The sequence below is a fragment of the Amphiura filiformis genome, chromosome 9 (genome assembly GCF_039555335.1).
Source record: "Amphiura filiformis chromosome 9, Afil_fr2py, whole genome shotgun sequence".
NCBI lineage: Eukaryota > Metazoa > Echinodermata > Ophiuroidea > Amphilepidida > Amphiuridae > Amphiura > Amphiura filiformis.
In genome coordinates this window covers 56237814-56250230 of record NC_092636.1, presented here as the reverse complement: position 1 = coordinate 56250230, position 12417 = coordinate 56237814, and the positions used below count along the sequence as shown (strand labels likewise).

General features: G+C 37.3%; 1 protein-coding gene across 2 annotated transcripts in view; it reads left to right on the top strand.

Moving 5' to 3' along the window:
- LOC140161203 (dolichyl pyrophosphate Glc1Man9GlcNAc2 alpha-1,3-glucosyltransferase-like) overlaps window positions 1-12417 on the top strand; it is a 21321-nt gene extending 8904 nt beyond the window's left edge. For both annotated transcript variants that reach the window (XM_072184653.1, XM_072184654.1), the window contains 9 exons: window positions 4693-4760; window positions 6292-6418; window positions 7740-7843; window positions 8311-8431; window positions 9089-9231; window positions 9368-9507; window positions 9981-10078; window positions 11066-11138; window positions 11799-12417. In XM_072184653.1, coding sequence (XP_072040754.1) covers window positions 4693-4760; window positions 6292-6418; window positions 7740-7843; window positions 8311-8431; window positions 9089-9231; window positions 9368-9507; window positions 9981-10078; window positions 11066-11138; window positions 11799-12057 — 1133 coding nt within the window. In that variant the 3' untranslated portion in view covers window positions 12058-12417. The remainder of the gene's footprint in view (window positions 1-4692; window positions 4761-6291; window positions 6419-7739; window positions 7844-8310; window positions 8432-9088; window positions 9232-9367; window positions 9508-9980; window positions 10079-11065; window positions 11139-11798) is intronic.

Genomic DNA, 12417 nt, shown 5'->3' with positions numbered 1-12417 from the left:
CGTTGGCCTTGGGCCTCAAAGCGGGCACTTTAATATAAGAACGTTAATTTGAAGCTTTTGTGTAGAAGTAGAATGCAAATTCATTCTGATTATGCTTATGGTAATGTCGCATAAGAATGTAGGTACTTATTAAGCCTATATGCTTCAGGATGTTTTTCAACATTTTCGTCATTTTCGGTTTTTGCTTAGGATAGACGATTACCAGTGTTGTTAGGCTATTTAGGAGGAATTCAATATTGGCCTTTATGAGATCATTCCTCTCACGTGGATTCATTGAGACATATAGGAGCTTTTCCATGGGCGTGAGCATTGTCGCCTTACCACGAACGTGGTCTTAAAAAATTTCGAGTAAATAAGAAATTAATGAGCTTGGCATGAATATGTTTGTTATGTGGGCAATATGAATATATGGATTTGTATTACCATGGGAGTATTCCTACAGGAAAATGTAGATTCGCATAATTTCTGAGGTTTGCAGAGGCTAGAGCTTTCTGATCTTGGGAGCATTCCCGTGGATGAGTTAAGTACTTACTGTGGGTAAAGGCAGCTTCCCAGAGACGTATTGGAGATTTCTCACGGAATGTATGTGAGGATGTGCATGCTTGGTAGCAGACGCATGATTATATATGGGAGATTTCCCATGAACGTACATGAGTGTATATGGGAGCATTCCCATGAAGGTGTATGGGAGCATTCCATGGACGTGTATGGGAGCATTCACATGATTGTGTATGGGAGCATTCCCTTGAATGAGTTTGGGAGCAATTTATGTTTATCATGAATGTGCGGTGTCTCGGTTTGGCATGTGATAAGCTCTATTTAGAACATCACGCAGAGTGTATGTGAGCATTTCTATAAAATGTATATGGGAGCTTTTGAATATTAAGTGTATGGGAGAATTCACATGAATGTGTCTGGGAACATTCCATGAATGTCTATAGGAGCATTCCCATGAATTTGGTATACATAGGAGCATTCTCATGGGAGAGTCTATGGAGAGCATTCCAATGAACGAGTGCATTGTATGGGAGCATTCCCATGAACGTGCATGGGAGCATTTACATAATGCGTCGGGAGTTTTTCCATGAATGTGTATTGGAGCATTGGGATGAATGTGTATGGGATCGAGTATCTCGTGGATGGGAGCATCCCATGGGTGCATATATGGGAGCATCACATGGGTTTGTATGGGAGTTTTTCCCACGGACGTGGATGGGAGTATTCTCATGGATCCTGGCTGTAGATGTGTATGGGAGCAAGGTCCCAAAGGTTGCGTATAACATAACATTATTTTATATGAGCATTCCCATATGGATGTGTCTAGGCCTATTTAGGAGCAGTATCATCGATGTGTATGGAATTTCCTATTGAGGTGTATGGAGCAGAGGATGTGTTTAATGGAATTTGATCATTCCCATTAAAGTTCCGGTTGGTTTGGTTTTTTCTGTGCATAATGGATGAGGCCATTCGGAATGAGCAGAATGGATGATAGAGTATAGAAGGAAGCATTCCTTCAGATTTATACTGGGAGCTTTCCATTGATAAAGGACAGTCTCATGGATATGAAAGATCTCTGTTGGAGCTTTTCCATGGACGTGGCAATGCAAGAGTATTTACATGACATGGATCGTGGACTTGGAAGAATGTGACAATAGTAAATGTAGGTTCTAATAGACCATAGACTAAATCAATTGATTTGTCCCTCAGCCGGTTAAACTAGGGCTAATATCTCGATATTTGGGTGACTGTTAATGAACTTTACTTCGTAGCGGGTAGTCTTGGGTACACCTCATCATGATCATAATAGAGATGAGCAAGCTAAGCATTTATAGCAATGTGTTCTATACCATAATTGTGTCGTCATGAAAGATTTTGGAAGTGCATCACTTGTAGGGGTAAACGGATGAAATGGATTATACTGTATTACCAGCGGCATGGATTTGGGATATGGATACGCATTTCAACAGCATTACCTTCATGATTAGAATATATACATGCATGTTGTATAATTAGCAGTGAATATGTGTGTCTTCGAAGACATGCTGGGTTTCTGCTTATTATTATCAAAGATCATGAAGATCATGGAAGGTAGAAATTCGTAAGTTTCGTGCATGGGTTAAGAGAGGTATTGGAGATGGATATTCGAGTCTGTTCATGTTTTTTGACGTTTATGATATGTACAGCTTCACCAAGTTGGTTTTTTGAGATTTCTATATAGGCCTTCTCCATGTTCACGAGGTATTCCTAGCTGAGTAGATGTTAACGTATTCCTTAAAGAATACATTATAATAGGTACGGTGTTTTGGTTTGTTTTTCAAGGTTCAGTAATTGGATTATTCCTGAAGTCAGACGTGAGCATTTCGGAGAGTATTCTCATTATATTATTCATGGATGTCCATTTTTGGTTTGCTTATGCATAGTTATAGTACATGTAGTATGCACGACTGAGCTAGATTTACGTTTACTATATAGGTCTACAGGTATTTTTCTATATATATCTTAAGGATATCGTATGTGACAAGGGCAGTGTTTTGTGAAAGTAAAATGTCAGAATTTATTTTATTCATAGAAGCACTTGGATCTGAATATCCACATATTTAGTTGCGGTTCTGCTCTTCATATTAGGCATATATGTGTTCATGTTTCACCAGTAACTAGTATTTCAGTAAGTAAATTTGTGAGATGCGACAAAATTCATCAGACGTTGCATCTGCCTTTGTGACTACACTCAAGGCAGTAATAAAGCTGCAATAGCTTCTTGTACTGAGTTATAGACCTTCTGCTGTTACACAAGTATCTGTATGCGTTCGGAGTTCATGAACCTGTTGAAATTGTCAGTTTGGCAGAAGCGTTTGAGTTTCTTCGTGTTAGTGGTTCTTATTAAATGAGACCATAGGGTCTTTGATTAGACGAGATATTTACATATTTTTACAGAGAGTCAAAGTGACTTTATTGGTCCAAGCTCTGTACATTAGTGCAATGTTGTATGTTATAAATATGTTGGATGCTTACACCACAGATCTGTGCTTACACTAAACATGCTAAACGCTGGTGATTTTCATGTATATAGTTAATATATATATAGGCATCTTTTATTTTAGCCAAAAGAGTATTGGTTTTTACAGTCTCAGTACTGAGGTGGCAATTTATTTGGCGATTCAGGGCCGAGGGGGCCCGAGGTCCTGGGATCAGGACTAAGGGAAATGTGATTTGTTTTTGTTTTGACAATGTTTGAGGGCTGGTGCGAGCGGGGAAATAAGAACTAGTAGCATAATGTCTATATATAGGAGTATCACATTCATCGAGGGGCTTTGTAGCTCGGAATAAATTATTCCAGATTAGTTTGAGCTCAGCATAGCTATTATTCAGTGTGGACCGTTTGCCCGCCCGTTCTTTATATCTTGATAAGGGGTAGTTCGCGCTGACGAACAATATTCCCCTGGTAAGATAAACTGTATCATTGTGTGTTTGTTTTGCAGGTTGATAGATCCTAGAGAAGTAGGCGCAATTGGAAATGATTTATTTCCGATTGAGCTTGCGAATTAGGAAATAATATACATTTCCTTTGGAGGCCTGCGGATCGAGGATTACGTAATGGTCAATTCAGCGGTACGCATGAATTGTGTACTGCGTGGTGTGATCAAGGCATTGATTGTTGCCAGCACCGAGGACTACGGACGTCTAATTTTCCGTAGGCTTATTAAAACTTGTGTTCAGTTATCTCTTTTTGGATTGTGTGCAACATGTCCAATGGCGTATGGCCTAGGCCCTATGGGACATGCTTGATGATAATTGTGATAGCTTGGGTTGTGTCTGATCCGTGTCACAGTCCGTCCAGTAATTTGGGTAGATGGGAGATGTTTGATGCTCAGAATTCAGATAATTGAATCCTCTGATTGTTAGGACTTTGGTTCCTTAGGGCTAAAGAATTGTTATTCTTATTCGCATGGCATAGATTGATTTGTTTAACAATGTTTAAGTTTATGTTATAATAAACACATGTGACGTAAATGTTTTCTGCTTTCTGCATAGAAATATTATCTATGTTGACAGGCGTTATATGGTTTAAGGCTATGCCTATATTAGGCCTTCAATGAAGAAACGATTTCTTGAGCAGAGCATAGTGAAGGATAATTGGACCTAGCATATAGGTCTTGTTATACTATTCTTTATGAATCGCAGACCTATCAGTAGGTCTTCTAGCTTCTTCGAAGTTACACCCGTTATAGGCGGGTCTGACCGTCTCGATGTCCGTCCGTGAGTTCGCGGCTGACGAACAATATTCCCTGGTAAGATAAACTGTATCATTGTGTGTTTGTTTTGCAGGTTGATAGATCCTAGAGAAGTAGGCGCAATTGGAAATGATTTATTTCCGATTGAGCTTGCGAATTAGGAAATAAGAACTCATCATGTTGTTCACATCCTTGTATGCTGGTGGTTACAGTACACATTGTGTGGGGGTGTGTGTGTTGTGGACTTGCTTTACGCTGGGCCTGCTGGCTGTATTGAAGGTAGCATTTTTCTGAGAGAATTGTAAGACTGTTCATGGATGAATTCTGGATACCAATATTATACAGGATCACAGAATGTAAACAGATAACAGTGTATGTTGCTGCTCACTGTAATCATAAACAGTTTGCATCCATTTGTCACAACATACATATATATCCTTGACAATATTGATTAATTTAGATATTCACTTTCAGTATAATGGATTTCTATTCGGGTTATTGCTACTTTCCATTGCAAGACTATTTCAGGTAATACGCACTTGAATCTCATATACATGTATGTGGTCAAACCATACATACAGTCCAACTGCTTTTATCCAGCCATGACATAAGCAAGCACTAGCCAAAAAAATATGGAAAAGTAAATTACATGTGCTTCTTCATTGAAAAACTAAAGTGCTTGTATGTGATGCGATCAAGCAAAATCAGACGGAACTCTGAAATATTGATTTTGAAATATAGCCAAATGTTTCCTCTTGTTTTGGAAACTCTTTAATTGCTCAAATCTTTGGAACTGGTTGTTTAATTTAAATGAGGGTTTCTGCAAAATGCAGCTTTGTAAATGCTTTTTACTTTCTTATAAGAAACTGACAAATTTTTATTTCCGAGTTCCCACTGATTTTGCTTGATCGCATCACATGTGTGCCATCACATCAAAAGGGACCTCTTGGAGGGGAAAATAAAAATTGAGTTATTCATACAAGATGAAAGCTGATTATCTTAGCTTTAAAATGACACCATTTTTATGGGTATCGGATGTACCATTCTCGAAAAATTATTAAAAAATCAAATAGAAACATGCCCAAACTTGAAAATAATGTTTTTGAGAAAAACCGGTTTTAAAATAAAGGTTTACATAAGAAGTGAATTGACATGGGTAATTTATTCTTACATTTGTGCAAATTTATTAATATTCTGGGTATTTCATATTGATTTTCTTAAAATATCCACTTCAAAGTTTATGTTTATGTAGAAATTAAAAAATCAACATCGGACATAATTTTGAGTATGTGTAAACTTCAACGGCCTGTATCTCAAAATGCCCAGTGCCGCAAAGAGGTCCCTTTTGATATGACGGCCCACATATTAGTGTTAGGACAAGAAAAGATTAATTTACTCAATACTAGAGACTAAAAAGATGATGGCATTTGTGGACTTAATTTAACATAGATTTGTCCTGTAAATGCTTCAGAGCATGAAGTGAAGGTGTAAAAGCGTTAAAAATGTGTTCTCATATGAAGATCCCATGGCCAGATAACAGAGATATCTGGAGGAGTCTGGAGGTTGGACTGTATATGAGAGAGCGAACTTGGGTTATTTTTAGCAAATTTCCCTGGGAACTTGCAGCTCAAAAACAAGACATTCCAAGCACGTACTCGGCGCAAAGTGTAACGCTTGTGATGCGCAGTCGGCGCACGGTCCAGTGAATTTGATTGATCTGCGCAAGTTGTTTTCACTGGCACTTGGTTGTTTTCATCGGCATGACGTAGCTCCGTCCTGGCCTATTGTTACTTGAGTACGCTAATAAAGTATAAGCCATGCTGGAGCAATGTGAACTGTTCTGTTGCCAGCATGTGGAAGACATTGTGTCACATGATCCCTCCTATATACATTGCACACATGGGTCATTGTAGGATCTCATGTGTGTTTTGTATGAATCAACTAAGGAGCAATGTGATTGGAAAGCACATGACCTCACACATAAGGGGTTAAGAATGGTATTTCTTTACTTGTGATGCATGAGATTATACTGCTCTCTTTTTCGTGTTCTTGAATTTAGGGAAGGAACTTGGAAGGTGGATTTTGGTTTGCAGTGCTCCTGAATTTCAAGCATATTTACATCTATGTTGCTCCTGCATATTTCATGTATTTATTGAGGTCTTACTGTTTTACACAGTCACACAAAGGTAAGATGGACCCTACATAATCCTGATAATTGATATTAAGTTAATTCAAACAGTTCTCTTTCATTTTATAGGTGTACCTTTGTGAAGGCTTATTCAGAGATTTTCTGTACAAAATATTTTGTCTAACTCTAACTGCATCACCAAACGATCAACAATTATGTATGTAAATATAATTGAAGACCGAATTAAAAAGACTAGTTTGCGTGTGACGTCCTGGCAACCAGACCTAAAATGCTGTACTTTGCAAGTCAGCAACCAATCACGCAACGCCTTTGCCCTGATGGCAGATGCAAACTAGTCATTTTAATTCTGTCTTCAATTATATGCCGATTTGATCACAATATATCATGTCTGTTGCATAAAAATGTAAATAATCTGCTCTGAAAATGTAAAATGCTATCCTTGGTGCTTGCTTATGTCTACTGCTAGCCTTATATCATGCCGAATTCTACAGCATTGTTGTGCGACAAGAAAAAAACAGAAGTAAATACACTACAATATTCCTGCACATGTACACTGTCGTCAAGATATTTGGCCGGTACTGTGCAGTACCAGAGGAGTACCAGTGTAGTACAGTGCAGTACCACTGCTGGTGGGTTCTGTGCAGTAACATCATTGGTACTATGTAGGTACTTTGGGGGCACCAGTCAGGTACATGTACCTTGGAATCTTGTAGTGTTCTTGTACTTAAGTATAAGTATTCATCTGCCATTTGTCCATTTCAGTAGCACATCTATGCTTGTTCCAAATATGCAAAAATCTTTGATGAATTTTAGGGTTATTCTGGTTCAGTAAATCGCTGAATGGGTCTTTAGCCTTTAGTAGGACAGGCTGGTGTCAATAATTAGGACACCAGCAAATTGTGTGTACAGCCCAACCTCTTTTATCCGAACCTCTCAAATACAGATCTCTCTGTTACCCGCACATGTGATCTTCATATGAAGAGGAATGTTTTTAATGCTTGGCACCTTAATCTCATGCACTGAAGCATTTAGGACACACGTATGGATATTGCATACAGCACTAAAATACCATCTTTCAGTGTTATTACCCCAATCATACTGAGTAATCTTTCTTTGTTCAAATTTAATCACTTCAGACATTCAATGCAGAATTACATACACATATTTCACTTATCCAGATTTTTTTTATTTATCAGGCTAATGTTTGTGGTCGCAATCATGGCTAGATAGTTGGACTGTAGTTGGACTGTAGTTACCTTTGTACTAAGATTATTGGTACAGCATATTCTAAACTGAATACATCATCATTAAATTGCACAATTTGATCTAAACCTTTTTTTTATGATTTTGGTGTATAGATGGCAGTGTGATGTGGACAAGTTTTTCCATCACCAGACTCATCAGTCTTGGTTTAGTTGTCATATCTGTGTTTGCTCTCTCATTTGGACCATTTATTGCTATGGTAAGTTACATAACAATGTCATCATCTATCTTAGTTTCACACTCTCTGTCTTTTTCTCTCTATGCCCCTCTCCATGTTAAAATATCTTTGTCAGAGTGTGCTGTGCTCTCCAACTCAGTGACAAAGGTAGGATTTTTGTCTTGGGGTTCCAAGTTCAGTGGCAGGGGCATGCCCTCAAAACTAACCAGCCAAAAAAGTTACAAAGAAACAAGTTTACAACTGCATGGAGTGGCGTGGCCCAAATGGGCAATTTGCATGGGTTGTTCTGCCTGCCTCCTGTCAGCTACGCCACTGCTCCAACTATCTCTATCTTTCTCTGTCTAAATCCTCTCCTTTCTGTATCAATTTCTGCTGTAATGTTTTGTTGTCTGTCTGTATGTCTCTCCCTTCCCTCTTTCAAAATAAAATCCTAATATTTATACATAAGAATAAATACTTATCCTGATGAATAAATCTTGTCATTTCAGGGAGAGATAGCTCAGGTTATATCCAGGTTGTTTCCATTCAAGAGAGGATTATGTCATGCCTATTGGGCACCTAACTTCTGGGCTTTTTACAATGTAGCTGATAAAGCAGTTACTATTATAGGTGAGTAATGATTAAACAATTAGAAATAACCAAATCAGTTATTATCATGGAGTGTGTAGATACTGGACAGTAACACTATGCAGAACAAATTGGTATGTTATGAGGTGCATGCCCCAGTCAAAGAACAAGAACCTGTAATTACCAGGAGTTTGTACAATCAGTTGATATTTAATTTGGTCAAAGTAAGATTAAGTTAGCTCTTTTTCCCGCACAATTGGTAACATTCAAATGTGCATTAACATTTATTCTTAAACACTTGAGAAAAAGTTTCTGCAATCTTATTGGTTATTAGCTGAGTTATATGACACAATATAACACGGTTCAGCGTGTGTGCGTCGACGCGATACTCGTACACACTATTTGAACCCCAATCATAGCAACAATGGGACTGATCGATTGTAAGCCCCAGGTAATTCCTTTGGAAATTTAGGATATAATTTGAGTGTTTATTTTAAGAATGAGAATAAAGGTATTTTTTTAACTGCTGTCGTGCGTCTATTGTCTCATTTAACACGGGCGACATCATTGGTGTAAACCATGAGACAATAGATGCACAATAGTGGCTAAAAACAATAACTTTGTTCTCTAATTATTCCTGTATCTTCAAGTTTTATTTATAGCTTCTGTGTTACTATTTGTTTTGTTTCTTAACAACAGGTGTCAAAGCAGACCTTCTCACAGTAAACACAACCCAGAGCCAAGCTTCAATGACAGGGGGTTTGGTACAGGAATTCCAACACACAACATTACCATCTGTGCCTCCTATTGCAACATTTGTGCTGACAGGGCTGTCAATTTTGGTGAGTGAATCAATAGATTCTTGTAAATTTTTCAGCGAGAATCTAAATGAATTGTCACAACATAATGAACTTGCTTGTCAGAGATCGACTTCCATCATTGACATCTTTGTATTACTTCAATATTTATCTTTTGCAGCCAGCTGTGATACATCTATGGAGATATCCAAGTGGCCCAAGAGGATTTCTCAGATGCTTAGTTCTATGTGCTTTTGGCTCTTTCATATTTGGCTGGCATGTTCATGAAAAAGCCATACTTCTCATTATTATACCATTAAGGTAGGTACAAGAGGATTTGTTCAATATTTGTGTCATGACACAGAGGCATCAATCATTTATGTTTTGGAGGATTATTTATTGTATCAGCGTTCAATACTAAATGCTTAAATATGTGAAATCTGTAACTATAGGTTTAATTACCATTTTCTTGATACTCGTGCATGTAAAACCCTAAATTCAATGCGAGTTCCATGAAGTGAAGATTTGGAAAAAAAAAGTTAACAGCTGTACTGTGTGCTCATTCTTTCAGTGTATCAACCCTAACTGGGCTATACTGTGTGGGATATTAATGCCATGTCTTCCATAGGGGGTGTATGGATTTCCAATGGAATAGTCCAATGACATATCCATTTATTGTAATAAGTAAATCAGTTCTATGTCAATGTTTCATCACTTTTGTTCCAATTTAATTTGAATTGTGTGGAAATACTGTTTGATTTCATTTCCTGTTTTCTGTTTTGTTTTCCCCACAGTATATTATCAGTATGGAGTTACAATGATGCCCAGGTGTTTCTATTATTATCTACAGTAGGACATTATTCACTGTTTCCATTGCTATACACTCAACCAGGTAAGATCAAGCTTGATCAAAAACTATACCATTTTCACCCAATCTGGGGTGTGAGAGGCCACAGACCAAAAACAAAAAATATTACAAAAAAGCTGAAAAACTAGTGTAAAATCAGGGTAAAAATGTCAAATATGGGTTAAAAATAAATGAAAACATGTAAATTTTGGCAACAAAAACGAGGAAATCAGCTGAAAAGAGTAAGTCTCACATCCCAGCTGATGTGGCAGTGACATCAGTGCACATTCATTAGGCGCAGCCTGAAATGTAAATATAAATGAGAGAATTTGTTTGGCAAACAACGACCGAATCTGTAAGAATGTGTACAACTGTACATACATTATGGAATTGAATGTTTCTGATACAAATATGTCAACATTTCTGGGGGAATGAGTTTATAATATGTTTCCAATGATAAGGAAACCCATCTAAAGTCTGCACAAAAAGTAACTCAGCTGTTATAAATATGCCTATAGATTCAGAACTAATAATTGTTTTCACAATATTTCAACATAAAAAGAAGGATGATTTATTTACACGCATTTTGATACCCCATTTGTCCAATTTTGTTTAATATTGACAATACAGCAGTGTTTTGAGGGAAAAATACCCCAATTTAAAAGTTGCAGTTATTTGTATTGATTTGAAGTAACCGCGAAGATAATGGCGGGCTTTTCATGTTTACAGTGCTGGCATTATAACCATTGATCGCTGTAAACTGCAACTTTTAAATTCGGGTATTTTTCTGTAAAAGCACTACTGTGTTGTTAATATTGAAACGACATTTGACGAATGGGGTATCAAAATGCGTGTAAATAAATCATCCTTCTCGCTATGTTGAAATATTGTGAAAACAATTATTAGTTCTGAATGTATAGGCGTATTTATAACAGCTGAGTTACTTTTTGTGCAGACTTTATGTAAGATACACATCAGACAGATGAGGATGTGAATCTTGATTTTTTTTTCCATCATGCTTTGTATCAACAGAAACCCCCATCAAAGTTTGTATGATGCTGTTCTTCACAATATTTTCATTCTGTGCACTACAAGGCCTTTATCAGTAAGTATACAATAAATGTAGGAAAAACAAAATGCATATATTATAAAGAAAAATCTGATATAAAATTGGATAGATTGAGCCCATATTTTAAAACTCATAGCGAGACCAATAAATATTGGGCGTAGAGCATCCAATTGTATCATTATTATGTTTGGATCCAATATTTTCACACACTTGGATTCATCAAAACATAATAATGAATTTAATTGCCAGCTTCTGTAAATAAACATCAGAATTCCGCTCTCCCCATGGTGTATTTGGAATTGAGTAAATGAATCATGAGAGTACACCATCTTTAGGAGGGGACATTGGTCCTGTGCACATGTACACATATCTCGCAAGAGAGAGTAAGCTACTAAACCCCTAACTGTTCCAAACTCACAGTGTTGTTTGCATGTTCATAAACATTGACACATGAATCAAACTGTGTAGACTCTCGTTCATCTGGGTATGTTGAAATTAAGATTTAATTTAAATCTGGTCAACCAGACATACCTATTTACCAGACATACCAGCTGAAGACTGAAGGTTTCAGTCGCAACGTCGGTTCGTCCGTCAAAATAGGTATGTCTGGTTGACCAGATTTAAATTAAATCTTAATTGACACATGAACTTTGTAATTAAAGAGATTTTTTGTGTTGTATTATATTTTCTCTCCAGATCACCGCATCCAGATGCCATTCTACCACATCTCCCATTACTCAACCCACTGGAATCTCTCTACATCCTTGGTCTACTACCCTTGTACATATACACTGATATCATCCATGATTTACTAGGTCTTGGGGAGAGACTATCATTTTTCCCACTGATGTTGACATCTGTATATTGTGCCCTAGGAGTCTTGTACACATGGCTGGTGTTCTATAAAAGGACATTGCAAAGAGGTGCTAAGATTGATCATGCGAAGCAGAGTTGATGAAAACGGATATTGGTTCATTCCTATTCGCCAGTGAAGTGATTACATAACTACTTACATAACATGCCAAAGAGTTTGTGTTGCGATCATTTCGATCATGGTGCACAACTCAAAAGCGTGATCCAGTTGACATGGTGATAATCGGATTACATGTAACACTTCGCTGACGAATTCCAGTTGAAATCCATATGCCTCCTATGGAAGCCATGACCTTAATTATCACCATTGTGACACCATTTAAAATTTGCACCTCCTGTGTGGGAGATTAAGGTCATGTCTTCCATAGGGTGTATGGATTTCAACTGGAATAGCCCATTTGTAGTACATCTCTAAAGATAATGATAGTACTAAAATAATATA